Here is a 27,744-nt window from a genome sequence, read left to right as displayed (position 1 = left end):
CAGAAGATCTTTTATTGTAGAGGATTGTTTTAGCAATTCTCGGTTTCTTGTTATTCCATACGAAGTTGAGAATTTTTCTTTCCAGGTCTGTAAAGAATTGTGTTGGCAATTTGATGGGAATTGCATTAAATCTGTAGATTGCTTTTGGTAAGATGGCCATTTTTACTATGTTAATCCTGCCAAGCCATGAGCATGGGAGATCTTTCCATCTTCTCATATCTAAGCGACTGCCTACAGATTGGGAAAGAATCATCACCAACCCTCTATCTGACAGAGGACTCATATCCAATATATATAAAGAACTAAACAAGCTGAAAAGCAACAAACCAAGTAATCCACTTAAAAAATGGGGAACAGAGCTAAAGAGAGAATTCTCTGCAGAGGAATATCGAATGGCAGAGAAGCACTTAAAGAAATGCTCAACCTCATTAGCCATTAGGGAAATGCAAATCAAAACAACCCTGAGATTTCACCTTACACCCATCAGAATGGCCAAGATGAAAATCTCAAGGGACAACACATGCTGGAGAGGTTGTGGAGAAAGGGGAACCCTTCTCCACTGCTGGTGGGAACGTAAACTGGTACAACCACTCTGGAAATCAATCTGGCGCTTTCTCAGACAACTAGGAATAGCGCTTCCTCAAGATCCAGCCATACCACTCCTAGGCATATACCCCAAAGAGGCGCAAGTACACAACAAGGACATGTGTTCAACCATGTTTGTAGCAGCTTTATTTGTAATAGCCAGAAGCTGGAAACAACCCAGATGCCCCTCAACTGAAGAATGGATGCAGAAACTGTGGTACATCTATACAATGGAGTATTACTCAGCAATGAAAAATAAGGAAATCATGAAATTTGCAGGTAAATGGTGGGACCTGGAAAGGATCATCCTGAGTGAGTTGACCCAGAAGCAAAAAGACACTCACGGTATATACTCACTCATATAAACATACAATATAGAATAAACCCACTAAAAGCTGTACATCTAAACAAACTAAGCAAAAGAGAGGACCCTAACTAAAATGTTCAATCCCCATCCTGAAAGGCAAAGAGGATGGACATCAGAAGAAAACGAAAATAGGAAACAACCTCGGAACCTGCTACAGAGGGCCTCTGAAAGCCAGAAGAAAACAGGAAACCACCTTGAAACCTGCCACAGAGGGCCTCTGAAAGCTTCTGCAGTATAGACTGTCAAAGCAGATGCTGAGCCTGATGGCCAACTGATGGGCAGAGTGAATGGAATTTTATGTAAGAAGTGGGAAATAGTAAGAGCTGGAGGGAACGGGAACTCCACAAGCAGAGCAACAGAACAAGATAATTTGAACACAGGGAACTTCCCAGAGACTCATACTCCAACCAAGGACTATTTGTGGAGATGACCTGGAACCCCTGCACAGGTGTAGCCCATGGCAGTTCAGTGTCCAAGTGGGTTCCATAGTAATGGGAAGAGGGACTGCCTCTGACATAATCTGATTGGCCTGCTCGTTGATCACTTACCCCTGAGGGGGGAGCAGCCTTACCAGGCCACAGTAGAGGACAATGCAGCCACTTTTGATGAGAACTGATAGACTAAGATCAGAAAGGAGAGGAGAACCTCCCCTATCAATGGACTTGGGGAGTGGCATGCATGCAGAAAGGGGAGGGAGGGTGGGATCGGCAGGGGAGGAGGGAGGGGCTCATGGGGGGATACAAAATGAATAAAGTGTAATTAATAAAAAAAATAAAAGATTTAAAAAAAAAAAAAAGAACACAACTTTCGTAACCATCAACTCTGCCCCTGAGAAACAAGTGAATCTGCTTGTCACTGACACTTGATACAGAGAGATAAAGTAACATAAAGACATAAAGTGCCTTGCCCAAAGTCACAGTGCAAAGGGCAGAACTCGAGTAATAACGCAAGTCTGGTCATTTCCAAAACAAGGTTTCTTTCTCTATTATAATCTTCTTCCTTTGTACTGAGAAGTTCCTATTCATTGACTCTTGTATGCAAACAACCTTTGAGACTTGAGGTTCTGGAGTATCAAAGCTGAGAAGGTCTAGGTCTATCAACAAGTCCAGACTGGTTCCAGCAGTGAAGGGTAGAGCTGGAATGGAATAGAGTCCCTCAAAACAAGAAGGCCTAGGCTACAACAGTCCACACACTTGCTTCTTTTATTCTCAAAACCCATGATTTTATACAGATTGGTTATTATTTCATTTTAGATTTCCTCTCAGGAAATGATTATGTTAACATAAATGATTATGTTAGAATGGTTTCATAAGATTAGAAAAACGCATGAGGTGGCACTGCTTCACAGCTAAGTTCCGTAAGTGTAGCTAGTTCAAATTGTATCTGTACAAAAGTTGATGTCTACAGATCTTGATCCAGAAGACTACAGAAACTGGCAGCAGTTTCATTTATGGCCTTTGGAATCTAACAATCCTAAGTTTAAATAGTCGTTCCTGGTAATCATTGTGTGGTTCTGGGAGTGCCTTTCCGAGTCTCTAGTATAAAATAAAGAAGGTAATTGTACATCTCCTTTAGAATTGCTTGGTGAATTTAAACTGTTTAGCTCAATGATTGAAGCATATTAAGGTCTTAGTATATGTTGATAACTTGGTGTAAGAAATGTGTATTTATTAAGTTCCCAATATGCATAGTCAAGCAAGTCTGGCTGTTCTGCAGCTTCATAATCAGGGCACCAAGTCCATCTTAAAAAATATGAGCTCAACTGGGATGCTTGGTAAGTAAGACTCAGGCTTTTTTAACTTAGCCTGAGAACCCTTTATTCACACATCTGCCTGTGCTCCTGGTGGAGAATGGTGGCAAGATCAAGTGGGGCCAATTCTATATAAAGCCCTTCTATTCTTACTCTCCCTGGCCTCTGCATCTTAGGTTCTCTGGAAAGTATTTTCTCCTCCTTCCTTGTAGTTTGCTTAAGCTACAGTGCTAATGCTCAGAGACCTGAAGATAGGAAAGGCCACCGGCTGTTCTTGAGGTCCACAGGTGCTGCTCTCAAAGGAACTTTGTTCTCTTGCAGCCACCAGGTCTGATTTTCACAGTTTTCCCTGGCTAAGCCTACAAGCTGAGTTGGATCCCACATAGGTCTTCAGATGATATGATGAGGTGGGACTGTGCTTGTTGCTAGAATAATTCCTAAGTTCCCTATCCTTGCTTCCAGTACCCTTTCCTCTCAGTTGACATTGGCTTGGCCATAACAGTTGCCTGTTCCTGCATCCAGTCTTTTTGTCCTCAGGCCCTGTGAACTCACAGGTATTCCTGGCAGCTCGTTTGCTGTTACTGAGCTTGTTCTTCCCTGACGCATGTGCTTCCTCCCACCGCCACTCTTTCCCACTGTTCAAGTCTTAGCTAAAAATCTGCTTACTGAGAAGGACATCTGCGCTCTAACCTCCCCTAAAGGCTTATGCAGCTCACACTCACACATTGATATTTTTCATGGGATCCTGTTATATTTTTACATCGCCTTTGCTATCATTGACTGTTCTTTTGTGGATTTTATTGTTTTAGCTTTTTGATAAATGTTATGCTTGACTCTTATTAAAAACCTTAGCATCTAAAATAATTCCCGGGATACAGTTTATGCTCAAGCAGTCACTAATTTTAAAATGAATGAGCAAATGAATGAATGAATTAATAAATATGTAAATGAGCACATTCATACAATAGTTTATCATTGAGGTTCACTTCCCACCCCTTAGAATCAGACCGCTTGGATCCAGACTTCTATTCTGTCTTTAGTAACAATAAACCCAATAAAAGATAAGCATTCTAAGGTTCAGCACACTCATTGTGAAAGATGGTTCATGGTTTACATCTGTTCTCTGTCTTTAAGGTTTTCTTAACTGCAAATTACAAGACTAACTGCAAAGCGCCCAGAAGGCATTCAACGTGTGATAGATGCTTTATAATTTTATAATTATTATTGTTTTAAATAGCCATTTTTTTTTCAGCAGCTTAGGGATACTTGAGTTCCTGGGAGCATTTTTTGTGGCCATGGTATTCTGGTTTTCAGCTTGCAGAGCCCTTCTGCAAAGTCTCACTCTGGTGTTGTCTTCCTGCTCTGTAGGTTTACTCTGTATGCTGTGGATACTCGAGGGAGGCACTCAGAGCTGAGCACAGTGACTCTGAGGACAGCTTGTCCACTGGTGGATGACAATAAAGCAGAAGGTAGGTGATTCATCTCTGCATTTGCCAGGGAGGTTATACATTTTTCCTGTCTAAGCTTTGTCACTTACCACCACACAGAGAGAAAGTATATGTGTGAAAGAACTAAAAACAGGACAAACATAGAACTGATTTAATCATAATAATGGAGGAACAAATTGAGCTGGACTGCCGGTGTCTTTGCTGGTAGTCACACTTGCTCAACCATGGGCAAAGAATGGTCAGGGTCAGAGCCTGTGTTCTGTCCTTGGGAATTTATCACTTTCTTCTACTTAGGTCTGGGCTAGAGCTGAGTAAGCAGTGACACCTCAAAAACGAATCTTTTTGCACTCCTGGTAACATTAACTGATAGCGCTCTGTTCCACTCTGTGCAGTAGGAAGTAGCCTTTGAACTTTCAGCCCTGACGACCACCAGTGTCTGTCAGTCAGATTTTATATACATGAATGGATTTTTGTCTGGTTTTATTTTTAACCTCTCCTGACCCATGAAGTTGAAAATATTAAATTAGAACATCTACAAATATTAGAGCAACTAATCAAAGCAAGCATATTCTTAGACAGCCTGTAGGTACAGCTTATATGTTGAGGCTGACAAACGATGGCGGCAGCTCACAGGTCCTGCTGGACCAGGTCCTGCTGGACCGCCTTATGTTGTGTAGACGTTTCCCCAAAGCTCTGCTCTAAGCGACGCGGTACAGACAGTTCTGCACCCTTTGGAAGTGCTCGTTGCTGACAGAGACAGCCAATTTCATTGGCTTAGCAAAGAGATTAATGATAATATTTTATGTGCTAATAAATAAGAGCAGCCAGTGAGCTCTTCAGCCTTGAGACACGGGGATTTGTGATGTTTTTCTTGATAGTTAAGGTATTATTTTAAAACAATTAATACACTGCTGAAAAATTAGAGTAGGAAATAGTACAATTTAGGTGGTTTACTCATTCCAACTCCAAGCCTTAGGTTCCCCTGTAGATCCCAAATGCTAATGATGAAGTGATGACACATACAGGTTTTGATCGAAGCATTCAGAGCACAAGGGATATACCATCTACTCCTGATCCATTTAACTCACAGTGGCTAGCACAGTTTGGAGGAGGAGGAATGATTATGAATGACAAGACTGAACATTGGAACTTCCTTGATATAGTCTTTGATAGATCTAGCAGACCTGACTGCAGAAATACATTGGAAACATGTCAGAAATGAGACAGAAGGAAGACGATGAGAGAAGGCAACATCTTATTTAAGCATAAGCATTTCTTTGGAGTTTCTGTTAAATCCTTAGCACAGAGGTATTACCTTTAATCAAGCTGAGCTGTTCAGTACTAACTTTCTGCAAGGCTGTGCAGGGAGCACTTTGCATTTATTTTCTGTTAGTTCTCCTAATGCATCTCGTCCCCCCAGAGTAGACAACCTTATCTTTAGTGACACATGAGAAAACTGAACTCAGCTCTCAGCTAGTCAATGACATGCTTCAGATGGAATGGAGACATTTCTGTCCTCAAGACCACTCAAGTGGACACCCATGCTGCTATGCCTTGCCTTTTGTGGAGCATGTGTCCATCACCACATTTTTCTCTACTGTCAGTAATGTATTCTATGCTTCTTGCCCTACAGAGATAGCCGACAAGATTTATAATCTATACAATGGTTATACCAGTGGCAAGGAGCAGCAGACTGCTTACAACACACTGATGGAGGTCTCTGCCTCCATGCTCTTCCGAGTCCAGCACCACTACAACTCTCACTATGAAAAGTTTGGTGACTTCGTCTGGAGGAGTGAGGATGAGCTAGGACCCAGGTATGGGTTAAAGAGTGTGGGTGGAGGGCCAAATGCTTTTTTTTTTTTTTTTTTTTTTTTGTCTCTCATAATTTTACTGGACATTATCAACCTATGCTGACAATGTGTTGTATCAAATAAAAAAAGGTGGGTGGTGATGTCTGGATTAAGGGTGGAAGAAGGAAGAAGAGTTGCTTCTGGAAATGTATTGGGATAGAATAACACTGTGTCTTCTTGTAGAAAAAAAAAATGAGGTATTTACCCTTATCAGAAAAGTAATCCTAACCACTAATAAAGTAACCTAAGATACTAGAACAACAAAAACAGAATGAGAGAAGCATATTGTTTAATTCTACAAGAACATGATCTGGCCTGTGAAAATATTATCAAAAGAAATGTCAGGGACAGATAGTAAATTGGATGGGTAGGAAGATAGAATCTAGAATGAGTTGGGGAGGAGAACGAAGGAAATATATTGTCTCCTCAAATAATTAAATAGTAAGAAAAATCAACCAAGATTTTTTAAAGGCACTTGAGGGAGGGAAGAGAAAGAAGGAGGGAATCTAACCACTTCTCCAAATGTGGCTCACTGCTTTTTAGCATGGGATCTAGGATCATATTGAATAACAACCTGAATTCTTTACCCTATTCCACAGGAATTCTTTCTAAGCTTTTGGTGAGCTCTCTCTTGGGAGGCACTAAAGGATTTCTGAGCATTTGGGGCAAGAGGTGCTAAAGTGCAGAAGAGAGAGAGATCAGAAGGGGCCACATTTTGAATACCCCTGAAGTAGGGTCAACGAGTTTGGATTATCTCCATGGGTTAATGGGCATCTTTTCAAGTGTTTTTCACAGGGATGTGAGGACAGTATTATCAGGTCTCAAAGGGAGAAAGATCCCTCTGGCTGCAGTTTGAAGAAAGGAGCACAGGAAGAGAGGCCAAAAGGAGGCAGAGAGGCCTTCTACAGGCTCCTGTGATAACAGAACCAGGGTGATAGCGTGGTATCTCAGACAGAGTAGCATTAGGTAGCTTTGGAGAGGAATGTATGACTTTCAGAAATACTTCGTATGTAGCAGTACATGCTTCAAAAAGTTTCAAAATGCCCCCTGCAGGATAATTGTTCCATGTCTGAGTGATGAAGAAGTGGAGATCTCATGTAGTTTAAGTGAACTTCCTAGAGTTATAGAGTTGCAGATGGCGGCTAAAGCTGCCTGAAAGTCTCATGCTGAGATGAATTTGAGGCCCTTCTGGAATGCTATGAGATTTGATGAACACTTGTTCAAAAGATAAAAAAGAATATCTCTCTGCAGTGGGTCTTATCAGTTCTGTTGGGTCCTGGACTGCAACTTTCTTCCTTTCACATGAAAGAAAATTTCCTTATATAAAACTAAAAGAAGATTGGTTGACATCAGTCCAGAGACTCTGATAAAAGCCACGTGAGTAACCTCAGTGCCATCTCACCCATGGGCTTAGGAAGGCATTCAGCTTTATGGGCTTTCCCGTAGAATTCAGGGAGTTTGGGTAGAAACAAACCAAGAGGCCCACTCCTCTTTTTATAACCTGCTAGGATTCTTTATATCCCTTCACGACATATGTTACAGTAAGGATTTCTGGCCACCCATAGAAGCAAGACCACTTATTAGGTAATGGACAATATTAATCAACTAATTTTCAGATAACAAGTCCCCAGCCACTGTCTGCTAGCCCTTGCACATGTCTCCAAGCTTCTTTCTTCTCTGCCCTCTTTAGACAACAGACGGGATTTGAGAGTGCTCTAGTGACCCACACTGCCATGTCAGCAGAAATAAGTGAGGGCTCATCCTGACTCTACTAATAAGCTTGCTGCACAGCTCTTGGGATCTGCCTTCTGTGAGACTTCACTTCTGTGCTACAGCTAGCTTGTTTATAAGATGATCAGGATAAACTAAGACAGTAGCCTAGAACTCCTGCTCAGATGTAGCCCGCTCATCTGTGGCAGCTCAGTATCCAAATGGGTTCCCTAGTAAGGGGAACAGGGGCTGTCTCTGACATGAACTGAGTGGCCTGCTCTTTGATCACCACTCCCCTGCAGGAGGAGCACCCTTGCCAGGCCACAGAGGAGGACAATGGAGCCAGTCCTGATGAGACCTGATAGGCTAGGGTCAGATGGAAGGGGAGGAGGACCTCTCCTATCAGTGGACTTGGAGAAGGGCATAGAAAGAGATGAAAGGGTGGGATTGGGAGGAAATGAAGGAGGGGGCTACAGTTGGGATACAAAGTGAATAAACTGCAATTAATATAAAAAATAAAAAATTTAAAAAATGGGAAAAAGTAACATTCTCCCTGTGTGTCTGTCATTCTCTTTCTCATTCTCTCTCTCTCTTTCTTCTTCCACCCTTATCTTCTCTTTCCCTCCCCCTCTTTCCTTTCATCAGTAAAGTTAAATAAACATTACTCCATGTCTTAACTAGAATGCCACTCCCACAAATATTTTCTAAAATTCCCACCCCTTTACTGTATGGCAACCGCATGTGTTAATTTTCTGTGTTGTACTCACTAGTTGTAGTATCTTACTGGGCTTCTGTGTTTGCTAATGTATCACCTCTCCTCCCTATTATAATGCAAGTTATGCAAAGTTACTGATCTTTTGTGCCTTATTCACTTTTGCTAGTAGATGCAAAATAATTATATGATATTTTATTAGATGATCATACCAATAATTTTATTGGTATGAGTCTGTGAACAGATGATCATAGATTCATTCTGATAAAGTCCACCTTTCTAGTCTCTTCTGTGTAGCTCCAGGCCCATTACATCTCAAGTGTCTTTTAATTCTTTCTGCACTCTCAAGAACGTATAGATTCCTTTTGGAAAAAACGGCATCCAGAATCTAAAGGTCAAAGGATGAAGTGGTCTTCTAGATAGTAAAGGACTTAAAGAGACTGCACTTCATTAACTGATTTATAGATACATTTTATGCAATAACTTATCAGGCCCTTTGCTGAGGGCTGCAAATGAGTGAATAAAGCTGGTCGGGCTGTGCACATAGCCTAGTTTCTGGAGATGAAAATACTGTCAGCAGGCAGTTACAGTGGAGCAGGCCACAGAAGGCTGTGAAGAAGGGGGATGAAAGGATGTATATAGCAGAATGTCACAAATGTTAATGTGCATCGTGTTAAACTTCCTGTCCACTCAGGGCCTGGGAGAAACTTCAGATTTTGTCTTTGAACACATTGTCAAGTTATGCCACTATTGCTGGCATAAAACACTAAAAACACTAAAAACACCCTGACAGCAACAAGATTTTGGAGGTAGGTAGATAGAGCAGTGAATGCATATACAAATCTAAAGAATAATCCCTGCCAAACAAAGATACGCTACTGCTTAGAATCAGGATCATGACAGATGCAGGGGTTAGGGCGCCTTCATCAAGAGGAACCAGTGTGGAAATAAGTGGTGGTGAGGGAAAAAACATACTGTAGTCAGAAACTATAAATATCACTGAAGCAGAGAGTTCAAGGTGAAAGAGAAAAAGATAAAAAACGAAATTAGAGGCAAGGCTGGAAAGTTTAACTAGGGTCAGATCTTGATGGCTTTTGTGAAGTCCTACTCAGAAGTTTGTTCTTTACCCCAGAAGTTACATAAAAGCTTTTAAAAGAGCAATTTGAATAAATTGTCTCTGCCTCTCAAGGGTTAGCAACATGTAAAGGAAAGGGGACAAGACACTTGTTAAGGCTGGGAGCCCAGAGTTCATGTCCTAGCTTTGCCACCTTTTCACTGTAAGACCTGGAATCAATTCTACCTCCATTCTGGGCCTCATTTGTAATGGAAAAGAGCTTAACTGTAAAGTCTCTTGCAGTTGGTGAGCCAAGGAACCAGAAAGCACTGAAGGTCACAGAATCCAGAAAATGAAGACACCCTGAGTGTCATTTCACCTCTAGCCCGACATGACATACATTTTCTGGGGACCCAGGATTTCCAGGAAGACTAGAGTTTTTCCCAAGACTTGACACAGATCAACACTGTTAGAATTCTCTGGCCTAACAATCTCCAACCCAAAATGTTTTCAACTCCTTCCTTGGTCTGGGCATGCAAACCCCCAAAAAATTTAGTGACAAAAGGGCATCGCTTACCTCTGCCTAATAAATCCATCAGGCTAGTTTTCCCCCGAGCCTGGTTCTCCTGACAGCTATAGGTTACTGCAAACAGCTGCTCAAAGATGCACTGACACCAGCTGTCCCACCATGAGGTTCCTATTACAAGACTTGAAAAGCTGAGCTCAGAGGTGGCCAGGGACCAGAATTTTCTCAGCTCAGAGCATCCTTGACCACTCTTGAGCTTCTCTGCACTTAGGGTTATGTTTGGCCAAACTGAAAGGGTAGTGAGAGGAGAGAAAATACTTGAAGAGGTCTGGTTTCAGAAAAATTGATCTATTTGAGCTAGAAATGGTTTATTTATCTTGTGAGCCATATTTTCTTCTATGACAGATGTCAACAGATCACAGAGTTATCGCAGGCTTTGTTCACTGTGAGATCTTTCTCAGTTTTAAAAGACAATGCAACTTTCTCATCTAATAAGGGATGACACAACCACCGTTGTACCCTTAGCCTGAAAACACACTCTAGAGCCTTCAAAGATCGTATTGTCTCCTTCCCTACATATCTTGGATTAACAACTTTGGAATATCTAGCATACTTGTAAAAGCAATAAACTTGGGTTTCTGGGATGTGTTCTAATAAAGTCAGATATGCTTTAATTTTTTTCTTCATATTTTGATAATTTTGAAATGAGAATGAAATGTGTATAGTGGATATTACAGTATAGTGTATGTGTATATTACAGTAGCTATATTTTTTTAGGTATATAGTGGTAAAGCAATTAATTATAACTTCTTTTTTCACAGTATTTTAGAATGGAGAAATGCTAGTGAAAACTGATACAATGTATTATGACTCCCAATATAATAAGCATCACAAGTTTTCTCACTGATGGAATAGCAGATGATTATAATCTTTAAGTCCCTGTCAGCTTTAACTGAAATAGTTTCCGTTTAGTTTTGTCTTTCATCAAGAAAAGAATTCTACCAAGTCTCATGAGTCAGGCCTAGTAGTGCGCCTTTGTAATGCCAGCACCCAGGAGCCTGAGGCAGGAGGATTTCAAGTTGGAGGCCAACACTGGCAACAAATCACAAAGTATTGTAGTTTAAGTGGGTTTCAGTGCTCCTTTTCACATCTATTTAAACACGTGGTCTCTAGCTGCCAATGTTGTGAGGAGGTTGTGGAACCTGTCAGAGTCCAGCCCTACTGGAGGGAATGACACTGGGAAGAGTGGCTTTGAATGTTAATAGACCCTCCCCCCATCTTCCTGCTCACTCTCTCTGCTTCCTGTCTGTGGCTGAGATGTGATCGCTTAGCTTCCTCTTCCTACCACTCTGCTTTCCCACGATTGTAGACTCCAAGCCTCTGGAACTCATGTAAGCCAACATAAATTGTTCCTTAAATTGCTTTTGATGATGGTAACTGTATCACAGTAACAGAAAATAACTGATACACATAGATAAGCCCTGTGTTGAAGAAAAAAGAAAGAAAATGGATCCCATCATTGCTTATGGGAAAACATGAAGGAGAACCAACCAATGTAAACATTTTCACTAATTACTAACACGTTGAGGCTGTACATCCATCAGCAATTCTGGTTTCCTCTTGGGGCAAGATGTTGAGGCTAAATTTTGAGGGAAGTTTACTTTGAAGGTATCCTCATGAATTGATAAGAAGCTATGAAAACTTGACTTCATTGTTCCATTCACAAGCTAAATATATGTTAGTGCATTCATGTGTTCCAAGTGGAAATACTGTTATTTCATTTCAAAATAAATTTTACTTATTTAACAGTGTACAAATCATATAGAGGTATACAAAATAGAAAGTAGAAATTTTGTAGGTATGACTGCTGTCATCCCAGCTCTACCCCAAAGGTAAAATTATTGACTGCATATAACTTTCCATATACAGATGTGATCATAAACATGGATAGTTATGGGAAAGGGGAATATACACAGGTGTCATGATATTCCCAACCACATCTTCATATCTGAACTCTGCTGTGTTTACTGAATATACACATCGCCATCTGCTTACTGTCACCTTAGCAATCCAATAGTTGAGTATCTTCCCATTCTCATATACCTAAGTAACATGCAGTTACAAGAATGTATCCCATGATACTCCAGTTCTGTTACTATACACCAACCCATTGTCTTTGCCATTACAGATAAATTTGCAGAATTCATCACCTGCCTACATGTCTAACTGCTTCCTTAAGTCACATGATGTACTTGTGCTTTTCATTGCCTTTCCGGCTCCTTGCTAGAAAACTACCACGTTTTGAAAATATAGGACTGAAAAAGTACTCCATTTGTTTACTAATTCATTTTTCTTGCTACTAGGAAATGTTAACTGAGCAACTATTATGGACCTGGCATTTATATAGATTGGTAATTAAGCAACACAGAAACCATCCTGATATATAAATTGTTCAAGGCCACAGAAGTAATGAGTCAAAGCCCAAATTCAAAATCCAGTCCTTCTGTTTCAAGCCAGCCTTCTATTTTGCCTGTGACACATTATATTCTAAAATGTGTACACTTCTGAGAGAGTGTATATTATGGTTCACAACAGAGAAAGAAAATGTTTCAACAACAAAGAGAAAAGCCTGACTTGGAAATTTGGGAAGATTTGGAAGACTTCCTGAAAGTGAAATTTCAACATGAGCTTGAGGAGCCTCAATGAATATGGTTCCTTCTTCTCTGTTTTGCAATACTTTGATCAGTGTTTCACACTAGTTGTCCTAATGAACTATTCATCAGAGGCACACTGATGGCATTTCTCTTTAAATCAAGGCCCCTTCCTTTTACATAAACACACAAAAGGGTCTTGCGGAGATAATTCGGTGCCTCAGGTGCTTACTGCACAATAAGAAAGTATGAAGACAAGTTTAGATCCCAGCAGCCATGTAAACACAGGGTAGATGTGGTAGCATACATATAAAATTCTATCACTTCTATGTCAAAGATATGAGATCCCCAGAGTAAGCTGGTTAACCACACTAGCCATGTCCGTGAACTCTGGGTTCAAACAGACTCTACCTTGAATGAATGAGGAGAGTGATTAAGGAAGGCTGTCCATGGCAACTTTGAGTTCTCTCTCTCTCTCTCTCTCACACACACACACACACATACACACACACACACACACACACACACATCTCTTTGCATGTGGCAAACTGAGTTATACATGGAACACATACACACAGGTACACACGCAACAACAAATATACACACTACACACATATACATGAAACACACACGTCTGTACATATATAGCTACATACATACACCACAAATATACATGAAGCACACACACACACCACACCAAAAATAATCACAGGAAGTGCACACTTCAATTTTGGCTATGGGTGGCTACTTTTCTAAAATATGCTAACGTGTTTATCGGCAGTGAGGGGGACCCACAAACATACTGAAAGAATCACATTGATTTTAGAAGACTCTGGCTCTAATGTTAAAAATGACATTATAGTGGCAATTTTAGTATGGTTTTCTTTGTAACACTTAGTATCTTGCAACAGAGACATGAAACAAGTCACATGATTTGCACTGGTTCATTTTTCCCACCTGTAGAAGGGGAATGGAATATAGGCTCTTACATTGTGGTGGGTGTTGATGTTAGATGATTCTGAGTAAGTATCATTTCTGACATACAGTGGGGACTCAATTATAGCCATTGTCTTCATCATTATAATCACTAATATCAGCAGCAGCAGCAGCACCATTATAGTCATCATCTTTGTCGTCATCATCATCATCATCATCATCATCATCATCACCATCATCATTATCCCTGTCTACTTACCTGCAGTTTGCTTAAATAACACAGCTGCCTGCCTGCCTCTCCTCCCATTTCCTCCTGCCCTAAGATTTTTTTTTTTTTACCAGAACTGGCATGTTTTCTCCACTTGTGGCCTGACCAGGGAAGAGTCAATGGAATCTTTACTTACTTTACTCTGCCCTCTTCAATTCTGGAGAATTTCTTACAACCTTCTCGTGCATAACTTTGACTCTCATTAGTTTGGTAGTACCCAACCCAGAGACCTTTAAGCCCAGCTTGAGAGGCAGGGAGACAGAAGAGCAGCCTGCATCAACCACCACCTGGGTGGCAGTGATAGAAATAGAATGCCCATCAAAGGTTCTCCAATTCCCAGAGAACTGGTAGCTTGGCCCAGCTCTTGACTCCTTCATTGTTTACCTTTTCCCCATTCTTTCAACTAATATATGACAAATTAACTTTCTTCCTTCATCCCTTGCCTCTTATCCCAGAAAAGATCAGTCCCCACTACAACAAGGGAGTTTTAATTTTCAGTCTTTGCAAAACATGGTCAGTTTGACCTAGGAATTCCATCCTGGGAACGCTTGAAACATACTTCATCTTTGATTTATGCTTCCCCACAGCATATAGATTATTACCTAGCACACTGGCCTTTGGTCTCTTTCACTTATCCTTGTCTTCTCCGAGCTGTTCAACCCATCTCAACCCATCTGTACTTGCTTCATCTCCAGTACCTTCTATTGTTGTCTAAATGTACTCTTTAATTTAGTGTTGGCTATCTACTCACATGGGGTATACATCTGTGGTAATCATTTTGTTTAGGCCTGACTCTTTTTTAACCATGATGAAACTGAAGATAAAAGAACTGTAATGGATTCTAACTCCAAGCTTTTCTCCTATAGACACGATTCCATTGTGTGCCTAACATTTATTTAAAGCCAAACAAAAACTTATGTACTTTCATCTGCCACCATCTCTATTACCATTTCCATTTACAGCCATAAAATTTCAGAGTCCTGATGACAAATTTGCTCATAATTCACCTAGTTGATAAGTAATAAATCTAGGACTTGAATAGAGGATGGTAGAACTAACAACTTTGCCTCAAATCTGTACCATCAGGAATATGGGTTCTGAATTTATTCACCATTAACAGAAGTCATTCCTTTAATACAGTTTCCTTTAATTAGCCCTAACCAAAGCCCCATTTTCCTATCCATACAGAGGGAGGCTTTGTATATTTGAGTTCTAAAATTCTTTCTGAGGAAATGGTCAGGCTTTTGAAGGCAAAACATTTGGGCATGTTAGAAAAACACTATTTTCAGCCTCATTTTATTTTTTATTGTTTATATTTGTGACTGCCTGGATCAGTTAGTGGTTCTCCATTGCCCAAAGAATAAAATAAAAATCTATGAATACGGCAAAGGAAAATCTAGATGGTCTTATACCTGCCATGGTCTCCCACACCTTCCTTTCACCAACTATTTTAATCAACTGTTAGTTTATGTCTCTCATTTATCTGAAGCATATGTTCCATCATTGACTACGTAGCTTGGCCATTGTACTCTTTGAGAAGACTTTCCTGAGCCCCCTTCCCAGCTGATGATTAGGTGCTCATCTTACACATTCTTACAGTACACGTCCCCATGCTTTCCAGCTCAGCACTCAATGAGAGACTGTTAGCATCTTTGTCAGCCTCCTGCAATCCTGACGCTTAGAACTTTAGGCAGATCGTGTCTATCCCCACTGCCTGAACGACAAACAATACCTAACTGTACAATAATGACAGTGTTAACCATGATTGGTGGTGGCAGTGACAGTGGTAGAAATGATGATGGTGTCAGTGATGGTGGCAGCAGAGGCCATGGCTGCGCTGGTGGTTAGTGAGGACATTGTCTAACATGGACCACATGCTTTCTCTGTAGACTTTCCTAAGACAATTGTGCAACAACTCTCATGGTCGTACATGTACTAATTAACTTAAGACCTACTATAATCCTATGTGGTGAACCATCTGATGTTCCTTTTTGTAGTTGTGAAAAGAGAGCAGGTGGCTTTTCATCACCCCAAAGAAAATTCAAACCAATTTCTTAAGCAGAACAAGAGAGAACACTAACACCCCCAGCTCGGTTTCTCGAAGTTGGTCTTACCCTTCCACTACTTGCTTTCCAAGGCAGCCAAAAGCATATTTTAAACAAAGCAGATCTCATCCAATTCCTTTCTCTGTTTAAAGTTTAGAGAGGCCAAGTAGAGCTATGAATGAGGCCTGGTACAAAATTTTACATGTAAAACATTTTATGACTTTTTTTTTATATATTTTTCCTTTTGTAACTCCATTGTGTGATTCTTGATTCTTGAGTCTTAACTTTATGAATGATGACATGTATCATGTCAAAATTTGCTTTATCTACTTAGTCTGACAAGAGAAATTGGGGATGTATTTGATCAAAGACATTTACTAAATGTCTGAAAGTCTCAGAGAATAAATATAAACTATATATTTTAAAAGGTTGGTTTAAACTCTTCATTTAGCAGCAAAAACACCTATATAACCAGAGGTAACAGTTATGAAGAGTTTAATGTAGATTGATTATCCCTTTTTCATTTTACTTAATTATTTATTTGGTTTTCGAGATAGAATCGCATGTGCCTGAGCTGACCTCAAATTCACTGTGTAGCCAAGGAATGACCTTCAGTGCCTGATCCTCATGCTTCTGCCTTGGGGAAAGCTACGATTACAGGTGTATGCTATTCTGCTAGGCTTGTGCATTTGTGGGAACTGAAAACAAGAATTCATGCATGATAGACAAGCATTCTAAAAACAGAGCTGTGTCCGTACTACTCCACTTTTTAATTTTGAAACAATGTTATATAAAGAGTTATTCACACTGCATAGGTAAGACAAGGAAACTGAGACAGCAGTGATGACATGCTTTACCGACTCACCTGGCTGATATGTGGCTGAGCTGAGATATAAATCATTATTAATCTAAACATTGAAGATAGTGCTGGAATGTAGATAGTAAGCCAACAGTCTATTTACTTCGTGATGCTGCTATGTCCCCACTTACCTCCAGAGCTCCATCTCCAAATCCTCAGGACTTTTCCCCATTTCTCTATCTCTGTCTTTACACTGCTGCTTACCAAGTCTTCTCTTCTGCATCTAACAATACAAGTTCAATACAAGCTCCTCTTCCACTAGGGAGCTTTCTTGGACAATGGTAGTCCCACTTAGATACCTTTCTGTGTGTCCATACAGCAATTGTGATGTGCTTTTTAATTCATTGCTCTTGCATCCTGTATCACAGTCTCTATCTATATCTTATTCCCTTAGAATCTATTGAATAAAAACTTGGCTATAAAATGTTTTCAGCTAATAAGCATGTATTATTTTATGTCCTTTAGCTTCATCACAGCCCATTTCAAAGGAAGAAGGTTTAGATAACATAAATACATTTCCCAAAGATGTAGAACTATTAACAAACAGAAAAAGAAGACCAGGACAGATGGCTCAGAGGATATAAATACACAAGCCTGATGTCCTGAGTTCACATACCTCCAACTCATGTAAAAACCAGAAACAGAGGTATGTGTTTATAGTCCCATTACACCAATGACAAGATGAGAGGAAACTGGAGAATCTTCCCGATGCTCTCTGGTATCCGGACTGGAGTATGCAGCACAGCAGGGAAACGACAAATAAGATTGAAGGTGGAGGGCAGTTTAAAAGGTTGCCCTCTGACTCCCACGTGCACACAGCGGCACGTGCCCACCCTCACACATAAACATGTACACACAGAAGGAGTGTATGAATACATACACACGGGGAAATACTTTTTAAAAATAAGAGCAGTGGGACTAGAGAGATGTCTGAGGGTTGAAGAGCACACGTTGCTCTTGCAGAAGATCTGTGTTCCATTTCCAGACAATGCATAGTGACTCACAACCATCTATAACTCCAGTTCCAGGGGATTCAATCAGCTCTTCTGACCTCTGGGAGAAAGAACCCAGCTTGCTTGTGTTACCACACATACATGCAGGCAAAATACTCATGCACATAAAATAAAGTGCACAAGCCTAAAAATAAACAATAAAAAATAAGAACAGAGCAAGGATTCAAAGAAGGAAGGATTAGAAATACACTCCTCAGGCTCCTCATAGGGGTGGGAGCAATTGACTGCAAGGAGGGCGGCCTATGGATAGAGTGTGGTCATAAAATGGTGAATTCTTGGCTCCTCACAAAATATTCCACACAAGTGGTGAACTATACAAAGAGGACTTTTTGAAAGGCACCTCATAAATCATGCCCACAAAATGTAATACACAAGTCCAGTCACTTTTCAGCCACTGCACAGGTGCCTAGCATAATCTCCCATTTGTGGGGTCTATGTTATAAAATGCCTTCTCTTCTAGGGTCTCATGGGGTCATAGAAAGGATAGAGAGACAGAGACAAAGACACGGACTTTCCTTAGCCCCTAGGACCTCTGGGCACTTTAAAGATGACATAATGCAGAAAAAATCAGGAGTTTTGTGTGAAGTATGATCTGGGAAAGAGGCCTTCCTTTCCTTCTCTAGGTTTCTGTGTCTACACCTTTGATTATAGTAGAATAGGCTAGGTAAGTCTGTGATTCTCAAGAGGTTTCACTTTTTTCATTTTTTCAGGCCCCCTCCCCATCTCTTCCAGGTCCCACCTACCCACCTTCATCCACCCACCCCTCTGACCCTCCTCTAGTCTATTGATAAGGTAGGTCCTCCTTCCCTACTATCTGACCCTTGCCTATCAAGTCTCATCAGTACTGGTTGAGTCCTCTTAACGGTGTTTTGAAAGGATATTTGGAAATGTCAGGACCCTGTTTTATTGTCCTGACTGATGTATGGTGCTGTTTACACCTGGTGGGATGAAGCCCCAAGATGGTGATCAGCATCCTACATGATTGCTCCTATAAGAAAAAAAATAGTTGCACTGTTAAGAAACCTTGGACTAGGAGATCTCAAAGCTCTCCCCTAGCTCAGACTATGCCATCATCACTTTCTACTGCTAGAAGAATATCCCAGATATGCCCCAAATGGTGACCACCATACAGAATGACTCTCTTAGATGAGTATTCAGGTTAACCTTGGTCCTGACATATAGTAATGACGTACTGGAAGCTTACTGTTTGCAGACACTGGGCCTGTCTCATCCATGTTCTCAGAAGCAACTTAGGAGGGGGGGGCATCCATTACTGGTTAAGAGTTAGGCTGAAAACTTCAGAGAAGTTCTGATATGAAAACATTAGTATTTAGATTTTGGTGAAAGAAAAAGCCCAGGGGGCATGATTTTCAAATGTCATAACAGGGAGTAAAGTACATGAGAGTGACCAAAGCAAAGGGCACCTAGTTGGAGAAAGACTGGATTTACCAATGTGGCTTGAGTGATCAACTTAGTATTTGACTTTGGTCAAGTAACTTTTACTTTTCTTGGGATGGGTTACTCACCTCTTAACTGGGAGTGAAAAAACTCATCCAGGACTGATGTGAACGTCTGATAAATATATAAACATTTAAAAGCATACATGAAGTACGTATTCAGTGAATATGAAGCACATGGTGTCAAATTCAAGTTGTTAGTTTTTGTGAATATTTTTAGGTCATTACTATAGTAATGTCTGTTGGTAAGGACCCCAAGGCTGGTATCGTGTTACAAATCACAGTGCAAGCAATGCAACTGAAAAAGGTAGCTATCAAGGTCATTATTTTGGGGGAAGAAGAAAGACTTTAGTACTCATCCTGAGACTTGAATTTACAAGAACACTATCACAGTCCCAGGTAACCCTTGAGAAGCTTCTAAAGTACCAAATTAAAGTTGGAAGTGGGTAAGGAGATATAGTGTGGGTAAGACATTTTCTAACATCTGTTGATCTTATGTTAAACCTCTTCTGGATTTCACCCTGGCTCTCTCTGTCTCCATGTGCCCTTTAGGAAGGCTCATTTGATCCTACGGCGGCTGGAGAGAGTCAGCAGCCATTGTTCTAGTCTCTTGCGAAGCGCCTACATCCAGAGCCGTGTGGACACCATCCCCTATCTCTTCTGCCGCAGTGAGGAGGTCCGGCCCGCAGGAATGGTGTGGTACAGCATCCTCAAAGACACCAAAATCACATGTGAGGAGAAGATGGTGTCCATGGCCAGAAACACGTATGGGGAGACCAAAGGCCGGTGAGGGAGGGTACTACCCTCCTTGAGTCGAGAGAAGCTCTTAGGGGGAGCACCACTTTCATGGATCCTGGGGCCTGGGTGGGCTGGGACAGCTGAGGGGCCTGGCACATGACACTTGCCAGCAAGGCCAAAGCAAACTGTTTCTCCATGGACCGACAACAGAGAACTTTGTAACCAATGGAATTATTCATTTTTCTCTTTTATTTTTTCTAAGATATTATTTGACTCTATCAAATGTCTCTCCTTTTTAAACCTTTTCTTATGGATGGAAGTCAGTGTGGAGGCAGGAACTTTCAGGTGGATACCAAGCAGCCTTCTTCTTCTTCCTTCCTCCTGCCATGGATCCCTGGAAGGAGACCTGTGGAGAGACAATTTGACTACTTCAGCATTAGCAAGAATGCCCTAGAATTGTTGCAGCGAGGAAGCTTGGGTCTTTAAGAAATTCCCTCTCTCCCCTTTTTCTCCTCCTCTTGCTCCTCTTCTGTCCTCCTCTCTTATCCCACTCCCCTTCCCTTCCTCCTTCTCTCTCCTTTTCTTTCCCCATCTCTCCCTGGACATTACTGAGTTTCCAGGCCCACTGCTTCTTTCTGCTACCTGTGGGTCTCTACAGGACTTTCTGTGCATTAAAATTCCTATTGTCTCTCTTTTTGCTTGGGTGATGTTTCTTACCAATGAAGTATGTTTGAGGGATCTCTGTCTATTCGTTAAACAAATATTGGTTAATGAGATACTTTGCAGAAAGCACAGGATGAACAAAACAGGCAGAGTTTTCTTACCTGTAGGAATTTATAGTCTAGTGGTTACTGTAGAAAAACAATTTAGGGGCGTCAGGCTGGATCAGAGTGGAATTAATACTTTCTAGAGACGTGTCTGGCTCCTAAAACTTGATGAAGGAGTTATATCCTGCTTGCTTGAAAACACAATAGCTTATCCCAAAGAACAAGACAGAAAAAGTCAGACAAAAAGTGAAGAAACTCCAGGAAGAGGAAAAGCCATGAACAAAAGCAGGGAAATATAAAATATAGCTCATTAAAGAGCCAAACAAGCTTTCATTGAAAATAGGAAATATTGAATGTAGCATGAGCACACGTAGGGTATGGCTTACCAGGTCGCAGGCAACTCCTCAGTGGTCACACAACTGGAGAAAACAATAACTTTCCTCCAGCACCTATAACTCCCCATAATCTCTCAGTGAAGACTGGGACCTCGTTGGCCCCTTATTCACACACGATGAAATGACAACAGATACCCCCTTGGGCAGCTTTTGTACCAGTAACCACAGCTTCCGCAAGTGAGTTCATGGGAATCAAATGATACAACTGTGTCAAGTACAGAAGAAAAGTATAGAAGGGGACATCAGAGAGGGAGATGGGTGCTCAACACTCAGTATGAGTACATATAAAATTGGCAACCATTTTTTAAACCAAAAGATTTAAAAATAAAATAGGAATCAAAGTTAGAAGTAGTAGAAAAAAGACTGGGAGGCCAGCAGCTTGTGAAAACTTGGCCGAGAAGTGTGTCATGCCTTGAAATAACCAGGCCCTGTTGTATTTAACTAAGTTTCACAAACATAATGAATAGTCAGCATTCTTTAAGAAAAGTCACTCTAACTGTAGTATCCAAGGTAGACTGGAGACAGTTTCAAAGAGAACGTGGCTAGGTCTATTTCCAGGGAAGAAGACTATGGCGGCCTAGGTCTCATAGTCATGAGGACATGTTCCAACCATGGACTATTTATTTACTTGCTTATTCTACTTGTTTATTTTTATGCAGACTTTCAGAATTGAACTTTCCATTCAAATGGCAATCCTGCAGCTACCTTGTGTTCCCTGTGTATGGGCAGGGGCTGTGATGAGTTTAAAAAGATGTTTTTATATTCTCAACATGTTGTCTTTACCTCAGGTATGGTGTTTCACTAGACTCTAGGGACTAGAAGGAATTTAATGTAGATAAAGTTATGTCACCACTAAAATATGGCACCTGTCGCAGAAAACAGAGAAGGGTACGTGAGGTTCCGGAGAAGATCCTGAGGCACTTAAAAATACACCTAAGGTTTTTTGTTTTTGTTTGTTTTTTATCAGAACTTCTTGTAATATCCAGTTTTGAAAACCTATATTTTGAATCACTTTCCCCAAGGCTTTGATCCATATGAGGAAAATGGGAATACCAATTCCAACTCTGGCGCTTAGGTATCTCCTTAGCCGTAAGCACTGTCTTCTCTGAAGAAGGTTAATTACGATGGAATCAGTGAACCTGGAAGTATATACATTGAGCTTTGGTGGTCAGCTTTTTATGTAGTGTTGGAATTGCTGTTCTCAGAGAGGAGCCAACACTTACTGAAAGTTACAAATAAAGGCAAAAAAGTGATAGTTACCATGCATTGAGTATGTGTTCTATGCAAGACACTGTTCTGAATACCTCTGTGGCCACATTTTTCTAAACCCTAAGTTCAGGCCTTCTCTTAGCCAGCACAATGCTCTAGCTTTTCATAGCAATAGAAAAGGCTCAACCTAGCCAGCCACAGTGACACAAACCTTTAGTCCTAGCCCTCAGGAGACAGAGGCAGGCAGATCTCTGTGAGTTCAAGGCCAGGCTGGTTTTCCATAGTGAGTTTCAAGGACAAGCTTGAAATCATGTCTTGAACCACTACATAGTGGTGAAATCATGTCTTGAACCACTACACCCCTAACAAAAGAAAAAGAAAAAGACTCAACCTGAGGGAAAAATCAGTCCAACAATTGACAAAAATAAAACTGTCCAGTATGTTGGGGCAGTAATCTGAACCTGCAGAATTTTGACTCCAACTCCACTACTGTTCATGAACTATAACATTTAAGTTACTAACTTGACACCTTAAATTCTGTTATCTTGTCAGTTAATCAGGTCAACAATAGTCTTGCCTGGTGGGATTTCTGTAAAAGTTGATTAGGTAAGAGCTAGGATGCACCTGACATCACGTATAGTAGTTTCTTTTAGTCTATAATCCATCTTATAATAAATATAATATCAATATAATAATCTTACAAAAGGGAAAATATGAATCTTAGGAAATTGGGCCAAAAGAAACTCTATTGAACTCCGATTAACAGGAAAGGGAAGGGGACTAGAAAGATGGCTCAGGCAGCAGTGTTTGCTTCATGAGCAGAAGGACCTGAGTTCCAGCCCAAATTCCTCATGAAAAGTGGCAAGCATCTCCAGTCCTAACCCTGAGAATTGAAGACAAGCACAGCTTCAGGCTTAGGGGGAGACCCTATCTCAAAAAGGGAAGATGGATGGCAATAGAAGAAGACACTGACATCAACATCGACATTCGCGCGCGTGCACAATTACACACACACACCTCCTCACAAACATAGAATTAGTGACTATGAGTTCTATGAGTTATGATGATATAAATATTGTCAGATTTAAGTCAAAGAGAAGTGGTCATAACATCAGAATTTAGTGCAATATCATGACGTCCCTGAAGCTCTCACAGATGATGGTGGTTCCTGGAATACTTTTTGTCAGGCTGCACCTCACTTGTTCCCCTCTCCATTGCCTCACTGGTTTCAGCTTCAATCCCTATTCTGTGCAGTTATTGCCTTTCTCAGCCATCATGAGGCCCCCAAGAGTAGGAAGCCAGAAGCTTGGTAAGACAGGTGTGCGTGTGTGTGTGTGTGTGTTTGGACTGTCAAGGTGGCAAAAGCTGTTAGACCAATGTTTGTTAAGATATTTCACTGGAGCCAGGCATGGAAGTGTATGCCTTTAGTCCTAGCCCTTGGGAGGCAGAGGCAGACAGATTGCTCCGTTCGAGGCCAGCCTGGTCTACAAAGTGAGTTCCAGGACAGCCAAGGAAACACAAAGAAAGCCAACATTAAAAACCAACAACAACAAAAGATGTTTTACTGGAAAAAAATGAAAATTCTTAGAGTGTCAAAGCAGCTGCTGGGATGGGAATCCTGGCATGGTTCATGTGTTGTCATAGAAAACACCAAGGAGCAGACATCTCAGTGAGGAGTAAGGAAGGGACCTTCCATGCATTCTCTCTGTTATCAGATAATGAAGTTGTTAACATACAGAGGTATATGCTAGAGATTCATAGGAAATCACCCCCAAGTGGTCCCTTTATAATGATCAAGAACTAACTTCTCAGTACTGAGACAGTTTAATGAGGAAGAGCACTTACTCTGCACTTTTGAGGACCTGAGTGCAAATCCCCAAAACTGATATGAAAACTGACCTGGGTTTACATGCTTAATACCGTGTCATTGGAGAGCAGAGCCTAGAAACTTGAAAGAGCAAGCTTCAAATTCAATGAAAGACCTTGTCTTCAGGCAATTAGTCAAGGAAGGATAGAAAATAGAATATGATATATGTACTGCACCACACAAACGTAAACCATGCAAACCCACATATGTACACAGTGTGGGCATGGGCATGCACGCACACACACACACACACACACACACACACACACGCATACCACACAAAACTACTTTAGGTACACTTCATGAGAGTTTATGACACAGTCAAACACTGATGACTTCCATTTAGAAAGTCACCCTATTCAGTGACTCTGCACACTCACCTCACCAAGTAGAAATGCCCTGTTGTGATTCTGTTTTTAGAAAACTGAGATTTAGGCAGACTTGGTCTTAACTCTGTGCCACATAGATGATGGCATTGGCTCACCGGTGTCTAACCTAGGTCACATAAAGGAATTGCATTTGGTGAGCACTATGCTTACTGCAAACGAGGGCAAACAAAGGCAACACACCTTTCCTCTTTCCTAAGTCAAAAGCTGAGTCTTCTTTCCTGCTGGAACCTGAGGATTATTTTCGACACTGAGCTGAAGAAGAATTGATCTGCCCTTGAGGATCTCCAAGAATTTAACTAACTAAACACAGTGTGATAACATCAGACACTCTGAAGTCAAGCCAATCTGATTTTAAATATTAGCTAGGCAATTTACATTGGGGGGGGCTGAACTCCAAGAGAAATCTGGAAGGTAGAGTAGACAGATCTTGCCAACTAAGAACTCTGGTTAGCAGACAGCATCTAAACTGCTCTAAGTCTCAATTTCCTCACCTGCTGACATGTTAAATACACCATTTTTCGTGAATGCTGAGAACACTAAATAAAAATTGGAGATAATCTTAGCAACTTTTATCTATAAACAGCTACGATTATGACTTATTTATACATGAAAGGACAGGTGTTATGGTCTCTGCCACCAAAAGCAATCTTTTCATGTATGAATGTATGGAAGTTCAGCAAGCAGAGCAGTAGAGAATGCAAAAAGACCAGCATTTCCTTGAAAGTGTGCTATGCTTGAAGATAGAAAGTGTTTAGAGAGGAGGTCAGAACCAGAAAGTAGGAGTGTGGCATAGAGAGATAATCATTTCTAGAAACCTGTCTGTTTTCATGGTAGAAAAATGGTGAAAAGGCAGACAGCTAGTGGCCCAGAAACAAGATAGGAGACTAGATATTATTTAGAAGGGATATGGGAAATTCAGAACTAAGGTCATGACAAAGAAATACTGGATTTGAAGCATGTTAAGTAAGTTGACTCAAGAAAGACTTATTAACTTGTAAGTATTATGATCTGAGTTTTCTGTTGGCCACTTCTGTGTTCTGGATTAGTAGAAGTAGCTGGGGAATGAAGTAGATATAGAATCGCATGGCCTCAAAGAGAAGTGCATGGATGAAGCATGATTTACATCATGCAAATACTTTTGGCCATAGTGGGTCTCAATCTTCCTAATGCTGTGACCCTTTAATACAGTTCCTCATGTTTTGTTGACCCCCAACCACAAAATTATTTTTTTTGTTGCTACCTCATAACTGTAATTTTGCTACTGTTATGAACCATAATGTAAATATCTGTCTTCCCATGGCCTTTGAAGGATCATAACCTACAGGTTGAGAGCCACTGCTAGAGTCAAGAATATTAGTTATGTGAAAACCATGCACAAGCCTTTGTTTAACTAAACAGTTCTGTGGAATAACGGAGTGAAATTTAAGTGAAAGCATTTAAATGAAAAGGGCCTAGTCCTTTCTGTCCTCTTCTTCCTTTTCCTCTTTTCTATCCTTCTCATCTTCCTGTTTCTCATCCCTTTTCTAATATTCTTTCTTTTACTCCTCTGACTCATTTTCTTTTCTCCCTTCTTTTTTCTTCAGCATACTTTTTGTCTTTTCCACTCTTTCTCTTTCTCTGTTTCATTCTCACCATTATCATCACCACCACTTTTCTTGTCATCATCAGTATCATCCTATGACTTGTTTGTTGCTAATCAGTTTCTGGATTCTTTAAAAAAACAATGTGTGGATTATCATACCTATTTCATAGACAAAATGGAATTTAAGAAATAGCCTAATCTCTGCAACTACTGTGACAGGCCAAAATTCTACCCCAGATCCCATCTGACATCAGTATTAATACTATCTTATCAACCAGGTGCAGTGGTGCATGTCTGTAATCACAACACTCTGGGAGGCAGATGCAAGTGGATCTCCATGAGTTCGAGGCCAGACTGGTCTACAAAGTGAGCCCAGGGCAGCCAAAGCTTCAGAGAGAAACTTTCTCTTAAAAAACAAAAACAAATGAACAAACAAACAAGGAGGAGAAGAAAATATACCTTCTCATACTCCTAGAGGTAGGGAACCCTGGGTTCTTGTCCCTCTTGAGTGGTACAATAGTGTAGGACTTTGAGCAGCTTCTTGACCTCTGTGAACTCAGTTCTCTATATTCTCCCTGCGGACTGGCGGAAGCACGTGTTTTCTAGGCATGAAAGATCATATTGCATGAGGACTTGCGCACAAAGAAAGTTTTTGACTTCTCTTTGCCTTTCATACTTACCACTTCCGTGTGAGGTTGGCTCTAATCACCCTACAAGTGACTGAAGTCTCAGTAAGGTCACAGACAGTCATAGAGAAGTGGGGTCCCCCATCACTCAACATTTTTTCTATTTTTTCTATTACAAAACAAATAGTTGTTAATAACTTAATAGCCTTATGAAAATTATACTTCACATGGACCTTTATTCCTCTTTTGCCTATTGGAAAAAACAGTGATGTCTCTCATATAGTTCTTGAAAATCTGTATTAGATACTTGCAATAGCACACAGCGTATGAGAAATTTTATAAGTGTAAATCATTGTTGCCATTCTTTTTAAATTTATTTTTAATTTATATACTCACTTTACACCCTGATTCATTGTTGTCATTCTTATACTCAATGCATAGTCTCTAGCCACATAAAATATCTCAAAAATGCCTTTTGTTCCTATCTCCCAATCTCTGTACTTGCACTCCTCTTTTGGGAATGGCTTTATCGATTGGGCAGATCCAGTTTAAATGTCATTAACAAGTTCCCTGAGAGATTTTGCTTTTCTTCAAAGGACCTGGTATTTTCCCTCTGGATTCTCAGAGTATGGACTTACTGTCTTTGTTTTAGCTCTTTCAGTACCGCTTTGTTATTCTCTTAAACACTAAGACATGGTCTGGGTTAGATTCTTTATGTGCCCTGCAACTCCACACAGGACTTAACTTAATAGCCGACTGTCAGTAAGGTTGAGCTTGCTCCTATAACATGACCTCGAGAGAAGATGCCCCAGAAACATGAGAAGACCTGAGATCCCTTGAGAACAGTGACCCTTCCAACCCATACCATCAATGCAGTATACAAGGAGCTTAAAAAGAAGGCCATAGCCAAACAAAACCTACTAGCTTTGTGTGGAGT

General features: G+C 40.7%; 1 protein-coding gene across 3 annotated transcripts in view; it reads left to right on the top strand.

Moving 5' to 3' along the window:
* Positions 1 to 20,664, top strand: part of Astn2 (astrotactin 2) — a 1,010,996-nt gene extending 990,332 nt beyond the window's left edge. For all 3 annotated transcript variants that reach the window (XM_055611729.1, XM_055611728.1, XM_055611727.1), the window contains 3 exons: positions 4,071 to 4,171; positions 5,784 to 5,967; positions 19,787 to 20,664. In XM_055611729.1, the coding sequence (XP_055467704.1) occupies positions 4,071 to 4,171; positions 5,784 to 5,967; positions 19,787 to 20,024 (523 nt within the window). In that variant the 3' untranslated portion in view covers positions 20,025 to 20,664. The remainder of the gene's footprint in view (positions 1 to 4,070; positions 4,172 to 5,783; positions 5,968 to 19,786) is intronic.
* Positions 20,665 to 27,744: the final 7,080 nt, after the last annotated feature.

The sequence above is a fragment of the Psammomys obesus genome, unplaced genomic scaffold (assembly GCF_907164565.1).
Source record: "Psammomys obesus unplaced genomic scaffold, mPsaObe1.curated_primary_1811, whole genome shotgun sequence".
Lineage (NCBI taxonomy): Eukaryota > Metazoa > Chordata > Mammalia > Rodentia > Muridae > Psammomys > Psammomys obesus.
This window is presented reverse-complemented; position numbering and strand designations above follow the sequence as displayed.